General features: G+C 62.9%; 2 protein-coding genes across 2 annotated transcripts; one reads left to right on the forward strand and one right to left on the reverse strand.

Moving 5' to 3' along the window:
• On the forward strand, positions 345–3682 carry SMIM1 (small integral membrane protein 1 (Vel blood group)). Its single transcript, XM_021095223.1, has 4 exons — positions 345–415; positions 709–833; positions 2571–2698; positions 2928–3682. Exons 3-4 carry the CDS (start codon positions 2586–2588, stop codon positions 3052–3054), a joined length of 240 nt encoding a protein of 79 aa, XP_020950882.1. The 5' UTR covers positions 345–415; positions 709–833; positions 2571–2585; the 3' UTR covers positions 3055–3682.
• On the reverse strand, positions 6543–16298 carry LRRC47 (leucine rich repeat containing 47). Its single transcript, XM_021095231.1, has 7 exons — positions 15649–16298; positions 10166–10624; positions 9095–9211; positions 8249–8364; positions 7681–7783; positions 7387–7476; positions 6543–7263 (listed from the first exon to the last, which is right to left on the reverse strand). Exons 1-7 carry the CDS (start codon positions 16264–16266, stop codon positions 7015–7017), a joined length of 1752 nt encoding a protein of 583 aa, XP_020950890.1. The 5' UTR covers positions 16267–16298; the 3' UTR covers positions 6543–7014.

Consider the following 16376-nt stretch of genomic DNA (forward strand, 5'->3'; position numbering starts at 1 on the left):
CTCTCCCCGTTTGGGTACCGCCTTTTGAACCCAGGCCCCTCCCTGCCCCGCCTGCCCCGCCTGCCCCGCCTGCCCCGCCTGCCCCGCCTGCCCCGCCTGCCCCGCCTGCCCCGCCTGCCCCGCCTGCCCCGCCTGCCCCGCCTGCCCCGCCTGCCCCGCCTGCCCCGCCTGCCCCGCCTGCCCCGCCTGCCCCGCCTGCCCCGCCTGCCCCGCCTGCCCCGCCTGCCCCGCCTGCCCCGCCCCAGGCTTCTCCCTTAAGGCCTCGCCCAGTCCACCCGGCCCCGCCCCCATCAGGCCCCGCCCCCGCCCGCCTCGCTCGCGCTCGGCCCCACCAGGCCCCGCCCCCGAAAAGGCCCCGCCCCCTGGTCCTGGACACGTCTGTCGCGCGCCGAGCGGCAGGGGGCGGACGCACCAGGTGAGACGCGGGTTCTGGGGGCTGCTCCTTGGAGCAGGCAGAGGCGGGAGGTGGGCCTGGCTGCGACAGCCCCCAGTCCTCCGAGGCCGCGGACTCCCTAGCCTGCGAACAGCCAGCCTGGGAGAGTGGCATTGAGGGGGTGGGGCGGGGTTGAGGCTGTCCCCAGCCCACCGACCCTCAGGCTAACTGCTTGCGCAGCTCCTGCTGGCCGCCCGGGGCCGCCCCAGGGCCCCTTTCCCTTCCTGGCCCCGGGCAGCGCCGCTCCTCTTCACCTTTTATCTTCTTTTTTTAAGTTTGGAGGCATCTGAGGCCCCTCAGACCCCGAAGTGCAGGCTGGGAGGAGGTGAGATCCACTGGGCAGGCTCTGACCTTCTTCCCGGGCAGCAGCGGCTTCGTCCCCGCGCCAGGATTCTTCCTTGTAAGTTGTGGGCTCCTCGAGGTGCGGGGGGGGGATGTGTGTGTGTGTGTGAAGGAGTCTAGTGTCTGTGCGCCCCCTGTGCCTCTCACACCCCGAGGAGGCCATGGTACGCCCCCCAAGGCTCCTAGGGCTTAGCAGGTGTCCCCCTGCCAGGCAGGACAGCCCAAGGGGCCTGTGACAGGGTGTGAGCATGGCATGTCATGGGTTGGACAGAACATTACTGGCAAGTGAGTGAAGCCCTCAGCAGTTCAGCGTCAGCATCTCACCAGCTCCTGGTGGCTTCGAGACTGCTTGAGAGCCGCATTAGTCAGGAACCTGTTCCGCTGCAGATGACAGAAACCCACTGTCCTGGGCTCGGACAGAGTGGGGTTGGCTCTGCCCGCACCCAGAAGCCCATGGGTGGGCAGCTGGTGTAGATGTGGAGACTTGGCGCTGTCCACTGGAGTGGTGGAGTGTCCAGATTGCAAAGTGGCTGCTCGGCTCCGGTCATCACACCAAGGCAGGAAAAAGGAGGTGGCTGTTCTTGCTTTCATGAGACCAAAGCCTCCTACCCCCTGTGCACCTCAGCTCCTTGCTCACATCTGGATGACGTGGAAAAGCAGGGATCCGAGTAATGAACTTGTCTTAGCCACGGCTGTCGTGTGGGGCCGGCACTGCTGCCTGGAACAAGGCAGGGATTCTGGCTACGGGACAGAGGGGGCGGACGTTAGGTGGGTAGCTAACAGTCGGCCCATCGCCCCTTTCCTGGATGTACGCTGGGAAGGCAGAAGCCGCACTCAGCAAATGCTTGGCCGCCTTCGGGCCGGAGACCCAGCCTGCATGGCTGCCCGGAGCACCCGCATGGGAAGGACAGGCTGTGTGACTTGGAGACAAGCTTGCTGCTTCCTCTCCACAGGCCTGGGGTTGTGTGGAAAGAGGGAACGTGGAAGTGTGTTGGAGTTTGAGAACTGGTGGTTTCATGAGTTTCTGGGTTGGCGTCTTGATCCTATGAGGCCCTCTGTGACTTTAAGCCCCTGAGATGGAACTTACTTGGAAGAAAGGGCAGTTTTTTCCCTGGCTGGTGGGAGCCAGAAGGAAGGGGCCTCCTCAGCCCCTGGACCCCCAGTGGGCCCTGGTGCCCTTCTAGCCCCGCTTGCCCCACAGCGTTGGTGAGGGAGGGGCTGCAGCACAGACAGGCCAAAGGACCAAGCTGCTGCCTCCTGCCAGGCCTGCTCCCCTGCTGGATGATGGCCGTGCCAGCCACCCCCAGGCCTGCTCCCCTTTGCCTCGTCCTTTGCTTCCCGGCAGGGATGGCCCTGGGGCTTATCTGGCAGGAACGGGGCAGGGAAGGCTCTTATCAGGCTTGGCAACCTGGCCTCCACCGAGGGCCTGCAGTGTCCTGTGTCTTGTCTCCAGAGTGGCAGCAGCTGGGCCTGGAGGGCCCTCCACCCCCAGGGAGCCAGCGGGTCGGAGATTCGGCCTCTCACATTCCTGAGGGCGGGGTTTGGCCGACGTTCAGGTTCCCGGTTGGAATTGCCTCTGCCTCCTCCCCTGTGACCCTGGGCAAGTGGCTTCAGCACGGGTCCTGGTCCCCTCCTCAGCCGGACAGGGGATGCAAGCCCACCTCAGCCCCCCCCGCCCCGCCCCCAGGCAGACCTCACCTTAAAACCAGTGCCACCTGGAGTCACTGCCCCACCCCTACTGGGGCCAGAACAAGGGGCCTCGCAAGCCTCAGCCGCCCTCTGCCCCTCCCGCCAGAGCCCCGCGGCCCAGATGCAGCCCCAGGAGAGCAGCGTCCAGTACAGCCGGTGGGAGGACGGCGGCAGCCGGGATGGAGTCAGCGTGGCCAGCGGGCCCGGCGCGGAGGAGGCCTCGGGCTGGGCGAGGTGAGCGGCCGGGAGGAGGTGCCCTGCCTGCCCTCTTGCCGTGGCCGGCTGGCTGCCCGCACCGAGGTCTCAGCAGACTCGGGCCCTTCTTCTTCCCCCACGGGGCTCCCTCCTGTCTCTCAGGTCCAGCGCACCCAGGCTGCCCGGCCCGGTGTCCCCTCGTCCCCCAGCCCTCCCCTTACTCCGCTCGGGGCCGCCAGAGGCTCATGGCCCTCGGTTCTCACCCTAGGGTCTCCCGGAAGCTGTGCTCCGGCAAGCTGGGCATCTCCTTGAAGGTGCTGGGCGGAGTGGCCCTCTTCTGGGCCGTGTTCATCCTGGGCTACATCACCGGCTACTACGTGCACAAGTGCAAATAAGCACTGCTCAGCACGCGCCCGGCCCGGCTCCGAGGGACGCGAGAGGCCCTCCGTGTGCACGGAGCCCCATCTGCGCAGACCTCGTGTACACGCCGTCCCCCGTGTACACAGACCCCTCTCCCTGTTCACAGCCCCACCATGTACACAGACCCCCCCAACCTGCATCCAAGGCTCCAGGGGCACCTGGGACACCAGCTGGCACAGTATCACAGGCACCTACATTACAACCAAACAGGGACACGGGTACACAAGGACACGCGGACACACGTACACGCCTGGCACCTACCACCACCCAGGGGCACCCACCACCACCCAGGGGCACCCGTGGCTGGGAGACGGGCCCAGCCTGGGTGGGGCTACAGGACACACCCCCGTTGTACAAGGATGGCTCTGAGGGGGCTGCGTGTCCCTCTGTCCATCCGCCCTCCCCGGGGGCTGAGTCCTTCCTGACCAAAATGGGGAGGGTCTCTACCCCACCCCCGCTGCATCTTCCCTCCAGGATCCAGGAAGGTGGGCATATTTCCTGGGGCTGCCCACCTGGCGGGGTGGGCCCTGCGGGCACCCGGCCCCTCTACCCACACCCCGCAGGAGGACCAGACCCAGTCATTAAACGGCTGTTGAACTTAAACATGGATGATGGTCTGTCCCATGAGGCGTGACCTAGGGTGTCGGAGGGGAGGCCAGCTGGCCAGGGGGACCTGTGCAAAGGGCCTGCGCGCCTCCCACTTGGCCCTGGACCTTGGAACGTGCCTGGTCCTGGCTGGGCCCTCGGGTGGGAGGTGAGAAGGCCAGGGCGGGCCTGTGGGCCAGCGTGTGGCCGGACCTGCTCCCGCCTCCTCCTCGCAGAGGGTGTCTCCTGGGCTGCACGCTTGGCCCCCCGCCTGCTGTGAACCAGGCTCATACCTGCAGACCCCTTGCCAGAAACAGCTGCTCAAGAAAGAGGGTCTGGAGTTCCCGTCATGGTGCAGCGGAAACGAATCCGACTGGGAACACGAGGCTGCAGGTTCGATCCCTGGCCTCACTCAGTGGGATAAGGATCCGGCGTTGCCATGAGCTCTGGTGTAGGTTGCAGACGCAGCTCGGATTCCACTTTGCTGTGGCTGTGATGTAGGCTGGCAGCTGTAGTTCTGAATAGACCCCTAACCTGGGAACCTCCATATGCCATGGGTGCAGCCCTAAAAAAAAGCAAAAAGACAAAAAAAGTGGGTCTCGCCCCAGAACTGAGGGTGGGAGACGGGGCCACAGGACGAACCTGGTGTCAGAGGTCCCCCTGGGGCAGGGGCGGAGGGCCTGGTCTAGCAGCCCTGGTCTTGGCTTCAGCAGGAGAGTGTCCCCACATTTGGCCACACTTGGGGAGAGGGGGCGCCAGCTGCCCCACATCCATCGGCCTATCCTGACACTTCCTTCCGGCCACCTCAGGACAGCACTGAGGTGGTGGCTGTGGTGGTGAGCCTGGCACAGCCCAGCCGCGTGGTCCGTGGACTCTAAGCAGTCAGCACCATGCTGACCCAGATGCTGGGCTGGGCTTCCCCAGGGCGTGGTGTGGTTTTGGGCAGGAGCGGGCCGAGGGCGTAGAACAGAAGGGAGGGAGGGGTGGGGAGTGTGGGCCTGGGGGCTGTGGGAGCAGCACTTGGAGCCAGAGGGGAGGAAGTGACCTCAGGGCCTGTCCGTGACCTCAGGGCCTGTCCGTATCTCGGGGCATCACTGGGTGATGTCCGTGGGTCCTCTTGATGTCTGCTCTCGGGGTTGGGGGAACCCCGTGGGTGGCCTTAGGGCTGGCTCTGGCCTGGACCTGGCCAGTTGTGCGTCTGTGCCCCTTGGCCTGGTGGGTCTCAGGATGGAGCTGGGTGCACCGGCCCACCCGTTGGTGGGTGTGCACTGGCGGCCTGGTCCGGTGGGGGGCGGGGTGTGGCTCTGCAGGCAGCGGCTCGTGAGGCACAGGCGTGGAAGGGCTGTTCCCCCGGACCCTGGCTGGACCCGAGGGGCTGGGGTGGAGGTGGCATCCTGACAGCCCTGGCGGGGTTGGGACCAGACCCCTCCAGACCCCTCCAGGTCACCCGGCCCCCTCCCACGGGAGGTTCAGGATTGGGATGACCTGCTGGGGGCAGGTGGCAGGAACCGACTCCTCCTCAGTGCGAGTTTCTGGGTGGGGCTCCAGCTGGTGGTGCTGCAGGCAGCCGGCTCCCAGGACCCCAGTCAAGGGCTGCAGCTTCTCTGGGCCAGGCCTGTGCCCTGGCAACTCACCGCTCTCCCTCTTTGCTGGGAAGGGTTCATGGGGAGGCAGCCGAGTCGTTTTCACTCAGTGTTTAATAGGGTCAGACTGGCAAAGACGAAGGTGAGAGACTTTGGGCTGTGAGTTCAACGCATCTGCAAACCACGCACGGAGGCGAGAGCAGCGGGGCTGCAGCTTCGCCAACCACAGGGAGGCCCCAGAGCAGGTGCTATGCGGCCGCTGAAGCCCGGGTTGGTCCTGGAGCTCCTGGCAGGGCCTTGCCATGACGCCCAGGGCCATGCCAGCCACAGCGTCAGCAGCCTTGACGGCCGAGGTCGTGAAGGACAGCCCGAGCCACCTACACATGGAGCTCCAGAAGTTTTGGGAGAAATGCTGTTACCCCACTCCCGCTTCAGCCCAGCTAAGCACCCCGACCCCAGGGGCCGAGGACCAGTCCTGGTGGTGACTGAGAGCCGGGTCAGGGTGTCAAGGCAGCCTGGCTGTGTCCTTGAATGGGTTCCGGGAAAGCACGTGGCTCGCAGAGGGCCCAACACGCGCGTCTGGGCCTCCCACGTGTCTGCTTCTGACACGAATGCCTGTCTCGCCGGGCTCTTGGAGACGCTGCCCCCAAACTGTTGATAAACACACAAATTGTCCCCTGCAGGTCAGTGGCCACGGAGCACACAAAGTCACTCAACACTGGGAAGTTGGTGGCTCAGCGTCTCCTGCCCAGGCAGTCCAGGAGCAGTGAGGCCAGTGAAGTGCCAACCTGGAACCAGAAAGACCCACAGTGTCCGGGGCACGGTGGGACCCCCGTGTCTGGCGTCTGCTCCGTGGCCGTCGGCGTTAAGCTCCCCACACCCTCCCTCATCACAACCACCCGTCCTCGAGCGAGCCGACAGCGGCTGACAGTTTACCAACAGAACCGTCCTGCCCGAGGCCTGTTCTGCGGTGGGAAACCTGCGCATCGACCTCGAGGTGCAGGAACGACCCTCGTGGCTATGGGGCTGGTTTACAAATGACAAGAGTCCCCGAGGCCTCATACCTCCTGCCAGCGCAGCGGACGCTCTGCATCTCACCCCCCAAGCATCCGACGGCAGGATGAAGAAATGTGATTTGGGAGTTCCCTTGTGGCTCAGCGGGTTGAGGATCTGCTTTTGTCACTGCAGTGGCTTGGGTCACCGCTACAGCGTGGGTTCCATCCCTGGCCCGGGAACGTCCACGTGCCGTGGGTACAGCCAAAAAAAAAAAAAAGAGAAAGAAAAGAGTTTGCCAGTTCTGACGTCACAGTAACGTTTTGTTTATGAGAAGATGATTTTCAGGAACTGGAACACATGACATCAGCCCACAGCGTGAGCTGCATGCTGGCGCGGGAGGACTTTAAAAGGTACAGCATCGTAGAAAAATAACTGCAGTCCAGTAAAATGCGTGTTGTTTCGCTTCTCCGCTTAGACCTGAATTCAAACCAGTTACAGCATCCTTTTCCTCGGGGGAAACACAGTTATTGGCTGTGTGTCTACATGATTTCAAAACACTCCAAGCAGTTAATCCCAACATTCAAGTCCTTTCATAAAAAGCATTAGTAAAGCCAGTTTGGTGCTTAGAGGCAAAACGATTTAAGCTCACGACAACAAGCTCCCCCCCAAGGCAGAATCATCTGGAAAACTGAACAGAGAACGCACATGTCTTAAACACAGAGGGGAGGGAGTCATTTCCTCTGTGACCCCGGGAGCCCCGGCGGCCTGGCGTCAGCGGGTCACGGTCACGTGTGCTGCGGCGAGGTCCAGGTCCGTCTTGGATGGATACACCACCTTCAGCTGCCCGTCCTGGTCCACCACCCGGACCTGCTCCACCACCAGTGGGGCGCGCCTGTCCTGCTCGGCTGTGGGGGCCACCCTGGCATCCGAAGGGGGTCCAGCCTCGGCATCGGCCTCAGGGTCGGAGAGGGAGCTTTCCTCTTTGTTTTCCAAAGTGTACTTGTTCAGTTCTGCCATTTTCTGCAGAGGACAAACATTTTCTTAACCGAGAGGTCAGAAGTGGCCCTGGGGAGACGCTGCCATCCCTGGAGCGTGAGGGGCCGCAGCGTGGTGGGCGGGCGGGCGAGGGCGGGGCTCGCTCACCAGGATGAGGGCATCCAGGATGTCCTTGCAGATCTGCAGGCTGGCCGCACTCGTCACCTCCAGGAACAGATCGCAAGTGGTTTTCTTTATCTTTAAAAGAAATCAGAAAGGTTCCGGAAGAGAATCGAGTTATCCCGAGTGGACACGGCAACTGCACGTCAACTCGGAAGAAAACCCTGCAAAGCGGCGTCCCGTCCAGCCTGGCGCCTTCCCGAGGGAAGGCCCGGGGCGCTGCACATGCGCCGGCCGGGGTGGCGGTGACACGAGCAACGGCGCCTGCCGGCCGCCGCCTACCTTGGTCTTCTCGCTGTTGGTTATCGGCGGGAAGGAAATCGCGTCGCCATCGGCATCCAGGAGGCACGGGTAGCGCTCCTGCCCGTCCAGCAGGTGGAGGTACCTGTGCGGGAAGGACCCGTCAGGCACTGGGGAAAACACACCTGAGGGACGTGGACGCATCAAAATTCCCAGACATGGTGGCGGCAGGTCAAAGGTGTGTTAACGAGCCGATTCAGACAGAGGAGGAACTGCCCGTGGTTACCCAGTGGCGGCTGGGCAAGTCCGGAGGGGTCCCTCGGCCTCCTGAGCTGGATGGTGCTCCGTGGGTCTGCCTGTCCCTCCCCAGGGCGCTTCCTCCCCCTGCACTTGGCGGACGCCAAGGGCCACCCTCCCCGAGACGACACGAAGCCTGCGCTCCTGGCTCCTGTTCGCTGATGCCTGGAGACGCGGGGGTAACAGTACACGGTACATACAGCGTTTCTCCCACCAGGACCCCCGGGGGACCGAGAACATGAGGCTGGCGGCCTCAGGAGCTCCCCCATCAGCGCAGGTCGGTGAAATGCGCTCCCAAGGCGGCCCTGCCCACCTGTGCAGGCCCGACACATTCTGCCTCTTCTTCTGCTTCCTGTGCTCCTCGGCCTCCAGCTGCAGCTGCCGCACCAGGTCCTTGGCCTTGACTTCCCGGCGCCCCAAAGGGACGATCTACAGGGTGGAAACACACGTCACTGTGTGGCTTTGGGGGCCCAGCCACAGGGCTGCCCTCCTTCTCTCTGGCCTCCAGTGGCAGCGGCCCCCGCTGCTCCATCCTCTGCTAAACCCCGCGGGAGCGGGAGGCTTCTGGGAGCTGACAGTCGTCCGGGGGCGGTCCAGGGACCGAGAACAGAGCCTGCCCCCAGTCACATGCGGACATGCTGCCTTCAGAGGTCACCTAGGGACCCGATGCCCACACATTCCAGAGCTGGGCTTAGCTCTACACCCGCCTGATACAGAACCATCTCTTCACGCCTGCGGTCTGAGGAGGCCAAGGGAGGAGCCAGGGGTGGGGGCAGAGCTGTCCGTGGGGAACCCGCCTCTGCCCAGGCCCAGGCGGTCTGCAGACCCGACAGACCAGGAGCGGGACCTCGAGGGAACAACTCAGGTCAGCCCCTGGAGGGGGGCCTGCGATTGGGATATAAACCACAATCTTTGATAAAAAAGTTATTAAGCAGATGAAGGAAACCCCTCTCAAATCGCCACCCCCTCTGACGAGGCTGTTCTGGAAAGGAGCTGCACCATGACCGGCTTTATTATCTCACATCTCTGCCAGGAGCAGAACCGTCAGGCTCCACCTCAAATATCCGGGTCGGTCCTTAGCACGGGTACTTTATGACAAACACGGGAGGAACGGCTCAAATGGCACACCCCGGGGGTAGGGGGAGGACGCTGGCCTCACCTTGAGGTCCTGCGGCGGGCGGGCGGTGTACAGCAGGGGCCCTCGGATGGCTCTGAGGTCGTGCGTCGCGATGGTGGCCGCTGTCCTCTTCTCGCAAAGGTCCTCGTGCAGCTTTGTCTGCAACGCAAGGTCCAGGGTGAGCAGAACTCCGTGCGCCAGGCCGGCGGGCGAGCCCACCCATCACCGCGGCCTCCCAGCCAAATTATTCATTCTGTGGAACCGTCGGCAGAAAAGCGTTCCCTTTTACCATCAGAATTTCTTTCCCTGACTCTGGACGACACCCGCGATTTCAAAGAGCCTGTCTTCAGTTAGAATTTACGATGGAGGAACCACAATTGCAACTTAAAAAGAAAAAGGACCCGGCGTGTTTTTCTCCCAACACGCGGATGGAGTCTGAGCTCCGGCCCGGAACGCGTGTGCTTCTTCCCTGAACGTGGCCCCCACGGAAGGCCACGTGCAAGGATGTGCCTTTTTTTTTGTTTTTAGGGCCGCACCCGCGGCATATGGAAGTTCTCGGGCCAGGGAGCAAATCGGAGCCACAGCTGCCGGCCTACTCAGCCACAGCAACACCAGACCCGAGCCACATCTTCAACCTACGCCACAGCCTGTGGCACTGCCAATCCTTAATTCACGGAGCAAGGCCACGTGTAGAGCCCACACCCTCAGACACTAGTTGGGTTCTTAGCCCTCTGAGCCACGATGGAAACTGCCAGGATGTGCCTTTTAAAAGCTGAGCATGTGCCACCGAAAAATAGCGAATCTGACCAACTAAAACTTAGCTCACCGAAGACCACGCAGGCAGGAGCTGACGGTCTGAATGCTGTCTCAGACGCAATGTGCTACTTATTACAGAAAACTCAGGAACCCCAGCAGCGTGTGAGAGGCTCCAGGACCCTGGGCACCCGGGAATGAGGCGCAGGCCCCGTTCACGGCCTCCAGCAGCCCCGCCCCACCTGCCGGGTCCTGCTGCGTCCTGTTTCCCCGGAAGGACACCACAGCCCTGGGCAGGAGGGGCGGCCTCGCCCCTCCCACCCCGGGTCCCCCATGTCCCCCCCGACCCCGAGCACCCACCTGGCAGGAGAGGAACCGCTTGAGCGCATTCCCGGGCCGCAGGTCCATGCCCCGCACGACGGCGCCCACGATGAAGGGCCGCACGTCCTTGACCTCGGGGCTCGCCCTGACCGTCAGCGGGGCGGGGTTCTCGGACACGTGCAGGACCCTGAGCAGCAGCCGGCTGGCCTCGTCCACCGCTGCCTCCTCGCCCTCCCCGCTGTCCCGCTTCCTCCGTTCCCTCCTCTTCCTCCGGCCCTCCTCCTTCTCGGGGCCTTCGGCCCTGCCCCGGCCGCGGCAGCACCCTCGGCCCCCGGCCCGCAGGTACTCCAGGATGGACCTGGTCTGGCAGCCGCACACCATCTTCTCCAGGCGCTTGTCCCGCAGCTGGTTCCCGCGGAAGTTGATCTCCTTGAGCTTGGGGCAGTCGGCCAGCTCGGCCGGGATCTCGCTCAGCTGGTTGTTGGACAGGTCCAGGGTCTGCCGGGGAGACAGACACACGTCAGAGTTGTGGGCGCCGCCCGGATGGGGCAGCCGCCCCGCAGCCCCCAGGACCTGCTCTCCCGCGGCTCCCGCCCGTCGTGGCACCAGCCCCTCCCCGGCCTGGCGCCGGCATGGATGCAGCGGTGGGGGCTCGCGAGTGGGCGCCCAGTAACTCTGTGAAATGCTGGCCTTTCCTCGTGGGCACAACCACAGCAAACTTTCAGATCAACGGCCAGGGGAGAGGAACAAAGACAGCAAAGGGTGTCAGGTAAATGAGAACTTTAACGAGAAAGAGGCTTCCTGCAAAACGGTGCTAAGATGTGAAAAATTAAACAAGCAGATAAGAAAGGATACGGCAGGAGAGGTGGGAGGGATGCAGACCACCCTGCTGGAGGCAGGCCGGGGTCCTGGAGCCCGCATGCCTGAGCTGGGGGACAGGCCCTCCCGGGAGACGCAGCCAGGCACCCGCTCTTTTCCGGTGCGAGTGTCCCAGTGGCAGCCTCGGTTCAGGTAGCACAGAGCACTGCGTGTAAACGGCCCCTTTCCCCGTTGTTCTGCTTGATTTTCTTCCAGACTGAAGTACAGCTGATTTGCCGTGTTGTTCGTTTCAGGTGTACAGCACAGCGACCCAGTTACACGCGTGTCACGTACACATCTGTTCAGATTCTCTTCCATTGCTCACAGGATGTTGCCCGAAGCGCCGCGTGCTTTGCGTAGGACCCTGCTGATTACCGGATACAGTCTGCATCTGCGAATCCCAACTCCTAACGTACATGGCTCCTTTCTCCTTCAGGCTCAGTGAGAAGCTCTGGATGGGCCTTGCTTGGCTCTAAGACCGGGCCTGGGGCTGAGGGGTTTAACAGGGAGGCCTTGGGAGCAGCTCCGCCTTCTGGTTGGGCTGGACACAGGGCTGGCATTTGGAAGGCAAGGCAGTGAGAGGTGACAGGGGCTGAGGTCCAGGTGCACATGGGCGGGACCACCTTGGAGCCAAAGCGCCAGGCCCCCGAGCACTCTGAGCAGTGCTCACATCTGGTTCCAACTAGGACCCAAGGGGGCCCCCAGGCGACCAGTGGTGGCAGGTTCACCCTCGCTGGGAAGAGGCCACCTGCGGGGGCTGCTCAGAAGGCAGCTTCTGTGGAACTTCACAAACCCCAAGTTATGAAGGAAGCTTAAAAGGCACTTGGCTGGAATCCCCTCGGTCCGGCTGCTGTGACGCCGGGAACCAGGGTGGAGAAGGGGCGCCGCAGACGGGGGCACAGAGGAGCCTCCGCACGCGGGTAGTGGGCTGGGACTCTAGGGGGAAGAACAGCTGCAAATGCTGCCATCAAACCTGCAGAAAGAAAAGGTAAACCAGGCACGGTCTCCAGTTACTGCTGGGACCCAGCATGTGGTCATCACTGGGCTGTGGGTGAACGTGACTTCACAGTTGCTGTCTTGTGACTGGTGTCTCTCTCGGCCTTTCCGGCTCTTAGGTGAAACTGGGTAGTGGGTGGATGGACAGAAAGGCGACCTTCCAAGCCTCTGTGACCTGCCCCCACACCGAGGAGGTGCGCGCGCGCGCGACTTAGCAGCACCTGTCCCCCACCCTGCATCCAGCTGGCCTCCTCGTTCACTAACTAACTGGCTGCATCAGCAACAATCAGTTCTGAGCCGGGTCTTTGGAGCTGCCCCAGCGGTAGAATGCGCCTGGGCTGGAGGCTGGCCGGGGCCACCGGACCAGATGCTCCTGGGAGGCTTGTGAGCAGTGGCAAAGGGCTGGCATTTCAAGGTCGGGTTTGGACCGGCACACCCAGCTCCGGGATTTCCTGCACATCCGAAGGGGCTTTGGTCAAATGGCTTGAACTCAGAGTTCCCATCATGGCGCAGTGGTTAGCGAATCCGACTAGGAACCATGAGGTTGTGGGTTCAATCCTTGGCCTTGTTCCGTGGGTTAAAGATCCAGCACTGGTGTGAGCTGTGGTAGGTCGCAGACGTGGCTTGAATCCTGCGTTGCTGTGGCTTTGGTGTAGGCCGGCGTCTATAGCTCCGATTAGACTCCTAGCCTGGGAACCTCCATATGCTGCGGGTGCGGCCCTAGAAAGACAGAAAAAACAAAAAACAAAAACAGCTTGAACTCCACTGGCAACCCTCACCGCTGAAAACACAGCTGCCGGACGGATGGATGGACGGATGAACAGATGAACAGCGTGTCTCTGCTCCCACAGTGAAAAGACCCAGAAACAGCAGCAGAGGAAGGGCCAGGGGCGGACCTCGATGGCTCCCAGCCCCAACGGGCACATCTTCAGGCGGTCTCCACAGAGGACAGGCGCAGGGACTGGCAGCAAGTCTTTCAGGGGCAACAATCACCAGAAATGGGGCACTTCCGAGCTGGAATTGGTGCAGCAGCCAGTGCCACAGACAGCAGTCAGGACCCGCCCTGGGCCCTCTGGGAGATCAAGAGGGAGGCAGCCAGCGGGGATCTGAGGGTCCCGTGAGCTCCTCTCGCTGACGAAGCACTGTCCTGGCCCCTTTTCAGAAGTGCGGGGGGCGTCTGTCCTGTCTGTCCCTCGGGCAGTCCAGGGTGGGAGTGCCTTGGGTCTGGGTAGCAGTCAGTTAAAATGAGGGCAGTGGCGTTCCTGCTGTGGCACAATGGGATCAGGGGTGTCCTGGGAGCGCTGGGATGCAGGGTTGATCCCCGACCGACCTGGCACAGTGGGTTAAGGATGCAGCGCTGCCGCAATTGTGGCTCGGATCTGACCCCTGGCCCAGGAGCTCCATATGCTGCGGGGCAGCCGCAAAGGAAGAAGACGACGGGGACAGCGACGTGAGAGGGCCCCATGCTTGGCGCATCACAGCCCGGTGCCCAGAGGCCCAGCTGAGCCGGCCCAAGGCCAGGAGAAGCAGCCAGGCCCACCAGAGGCAGAGTTAACCGCAGTGGGGAGGGACAGCCCTCCTTTCACTGTCCTTGTTCCACGTGGCCACAGTGGGGAAGCGGGTGAGCCTCAGAGCTGCAACGTCAGCTCCTGGGAGTGGGCGCCAAGGCCCTGGCACCTGCCTGGGGCCTGAGGAGGGGAGTGGGACTTACAGATCTGCATGCTGTCACTTTGGTGGCCCCTCCAGACCACACCACCCGGCATTCACATCCTTGTGGGACGTCTCCCAGACTCCAGGCTGACCTTTACTCGTGGAGCCAGCAGGACGCGATGGGCGCGGCAGGGGGAAGGCCTGGCTGCTTCTGCCCTTGTGCGCTAATGGGTCCTGAGCCGCCTGCTAAGTCAGACTCTCCTGCTGGGCTGAGGAGGGCCTGAGATGACATGGGGGCAGAGAGAGATGCCCAGTCCTGAGCCCTGAGCCAGCTGACTGCGGCCATTCGCGTGTCGGCTACAAGGCAGTGACTGTCCGGCTGGGCCGGCCCTGAAGGAAGGACCTCAAGCAAAGACAACGACCGCCGTTTCAAGCCACAGTCTTGGCACAGTCACCTGGCTTTCTTCACGGCACTGTGGTCATTCTCCCAGTTCTCACCAGCGAGGAGGCGGGCGCAGGGCACGGCTGCGAGACACTGAGCTGAACCCCCCCTTCCGGCTCCGAGCTGGGTCTCCCTCCAGCTGTCTTCCCACAGCTCCAGGAAGGACAGAGCACCTCTGCGCGTGCACTCGGGCAAGCGTAACGAGGCTGCTCCACCCGGTTCTGGAGGCTGTTCCTCCTGGGAGCGTCGTTTTGGAGAAGGTCCCAAAGGACGTCTAAGGCCAAGAAGGCAGCCAAGCAGCGCTCACGTGACACTCCAGGAAACAGGCCTCTTTGTGGGAAAGCAAGCCGATGGATGTCCAAACACGGGGAACAGGCTGGACCAGGCGCGGGGGACTGAGCACCCAAGGCATTCACTCTGATCTGAACGAGGGTGCTCTGGACACAAGCAAGACAATTTACTGGGCAGGTACCCAAGAGGGTAGCACAGAACATCAAAAAGGCAACAACCAAAAAACCCCAACCCCCAAACTGGAAGCCTGGTAAGACATTCCAGGTCTGGAGAGACACCCGTCTGGTGCCCTCACGTGCTGCTATGTTAGACCACACACCTGGCATGCCAGCCACCTGGAAAACCAAGAGAACTGTAAGATGGGATGGCCAGGCAGAAAGTGTTTACATCATGTGTCACATCAGGGCCTTAAAGGGAAGCTACAGCCTGGGGGGACAGGGTGTCCGGGAGTTCGTACCACCCACAGCTCTTCCGGGAAATGCCAGCAAGGAGGCATCACTCTGCAGGGAGGGCTCATCCTCACTTCACTACACGCACACGCATCCTGATACACACGTGTAAAATGAGTAATTTCTGCTACAAATAGGTCAGTTGCCAAACTATACACACGTCTTATTGTTTAAACAAGCCTGCAGAAAAGGATGGAAAATTGGAGGAAGAAACACAGGTCTGCCTTTTAAGGACAGGAGTCTCTAGACTGGATTTAGGTCATGGATGCAGCCCTCCTGTCTCTTACTCAACAGACTCAAGAGCCAAGCCTTCTGCTGGGAGGTGGGGACCCGAGACAATATAGCCTATGGGAAACCCCACGTTACTACCTGAGGATTTCTGTGGGCAACGCCTTCCAGCCTTGGGTAAAATAAGAACGACCGCCCCTACCTTGGAAAGTGGTTGTTAGGCTTAAGCAAAATTTTGTACGTGAAACCATGCGGGGCTGCGTTATGGGAATTCTAGTCATTCCACATCATCCTGACCCGTCTGGGGGGCCCCGTGCACAGGGCTCTCTCAAGTCACTTCACAAACACGTGAAAATACAAAATTTAGACACGGGTCCCCGCTATCATTAGAAGCTGTTTGCTGACAACTACAAAAAGGTATCACGGGGGAAAGCCCAACTGTGAGCAGAGAGTGGTGCGGGTCGAGGAAGGAGGCCGGATTTGTGGGAGGGGAGCCGGGGGTGAGCCGGCTTCCCAGAGGTGCCCACGGTACTGTGGCTCTTCCCGGCCAAGGAAAGCTCCCTCCGTGGCTACGCAGGGCCCGCCCCGCCCCGCTCCGCCCCGCTGACCTTGAGCGAGGCCAGGTGGGCGATGCCGGGGCTGAGCTCCCGCAGGCAGTTGTCTGCGGCCGCCAGTTCGCTGAGCAGCGGCAGCGCGCCGGGCTGGAAGAGCGCGGCGGGGAAGGCGTCCAGGCGGTTGCCGGTGAGGTTGAGGGTCTGCAGGCGCGGGGCACAGCGCGCCAGGTCGGCGGGCAGCTCGCGCAGCCGGTTGCCGCTGAGGTTGAGGCTCTGCAGCTGCGGGAGGGACGGCGGCTCCGCGGGGCCCAGGCCCTGGCCCGGCGGCAGCGCCTCCAGCGCGTTGCCCGACAGGTCGAGCACGCGCAGCGCTGGCAGCGGGCCGAGCTCGGGGGTCAGGCCGGGTCCCAGAGCGTTGCGCCGCAGCACCAGGCTGTGCAGCTGCGGGAGGCCCTGTGCCAGGCCCGGGCCCGGCTCGCGCAGGCTCCCGCAGCCGCTCACCTCCAGGTAGTGCAGCAGCGGCAGCGTGAAGAGCCGCGGCGGCAGGCGCCCGCCCGCCTCGCGCACCCGTTGCTCCAGCCCGGGCCCCGTCAGCAGCAGCTCCCGCCGCCGCTCCCGCTCCGCCAGGTCCAGCTCAGGCCAGGGCTCCGACACCGCCGCCGCCGCCGCCATCGTGCAGCCACTTCCGCAGCCCCTGCCGGGGCGCTTCCGGGGCACGCGGCACTACTTCCGGTCCGGGCCGGAAGAAGCCATAGAGAGCCGCCCGGACGCCAGAGCGCCGC

Source organism: Sus scrofa, chromosome 6, assembly GCF_000003025.6.
Source record: "Sus scrofa isolate TJ Tabasco breed Duroc chromosome 6, Sscrofa11.1, whole genome shotgun sequence".
Lineage (NCBI taxonomy): Eukaryota > Metazoa > Chordata > Mammalia > Artiodactyla > Suidae > Sus > Sus scrofa.

Bases quoted from the DNA above. Each gene is read 5' to 3' on its own strand.
- LRRC47 (XM_021095231.1), bottom strand. From the start codon at position 16,266: ATGGCGGCGGCGGCGGCGGTGTCGGAGCCCTGGCCTGAGCTGGACCTG. The intron at 10,625-15,648 runs GTCAGCGGGGCG...TCTCCCCGGCAG, and splicing joins CCCACCTGGCCTCGCTCAAG to ACCCTGGACCTGTCCAACAA. The intron at 7,784-8,248 runs GTGGGCAGGGCC...CTTCCCGCACAG, and splicing joins AATGTGTCGGGCCTGCACAG to GTACCTCCACCTGCTGGACG.
- SMIM1 (XM_021095223.1), top strand. From the start codon at position 2,586: ATGCAGCCCCAGGAGAGCAGCGTCCAGTACAGCCGGTGGGAGGACGGC. The intron at 2,699-2,927 runs GTGAGCGGCCGG...TTCTCACCCTAG, and splicing joins GAGGCCTCGGGCTGGGCGAG to GGTCTCCCGGAAGCTGTGCT.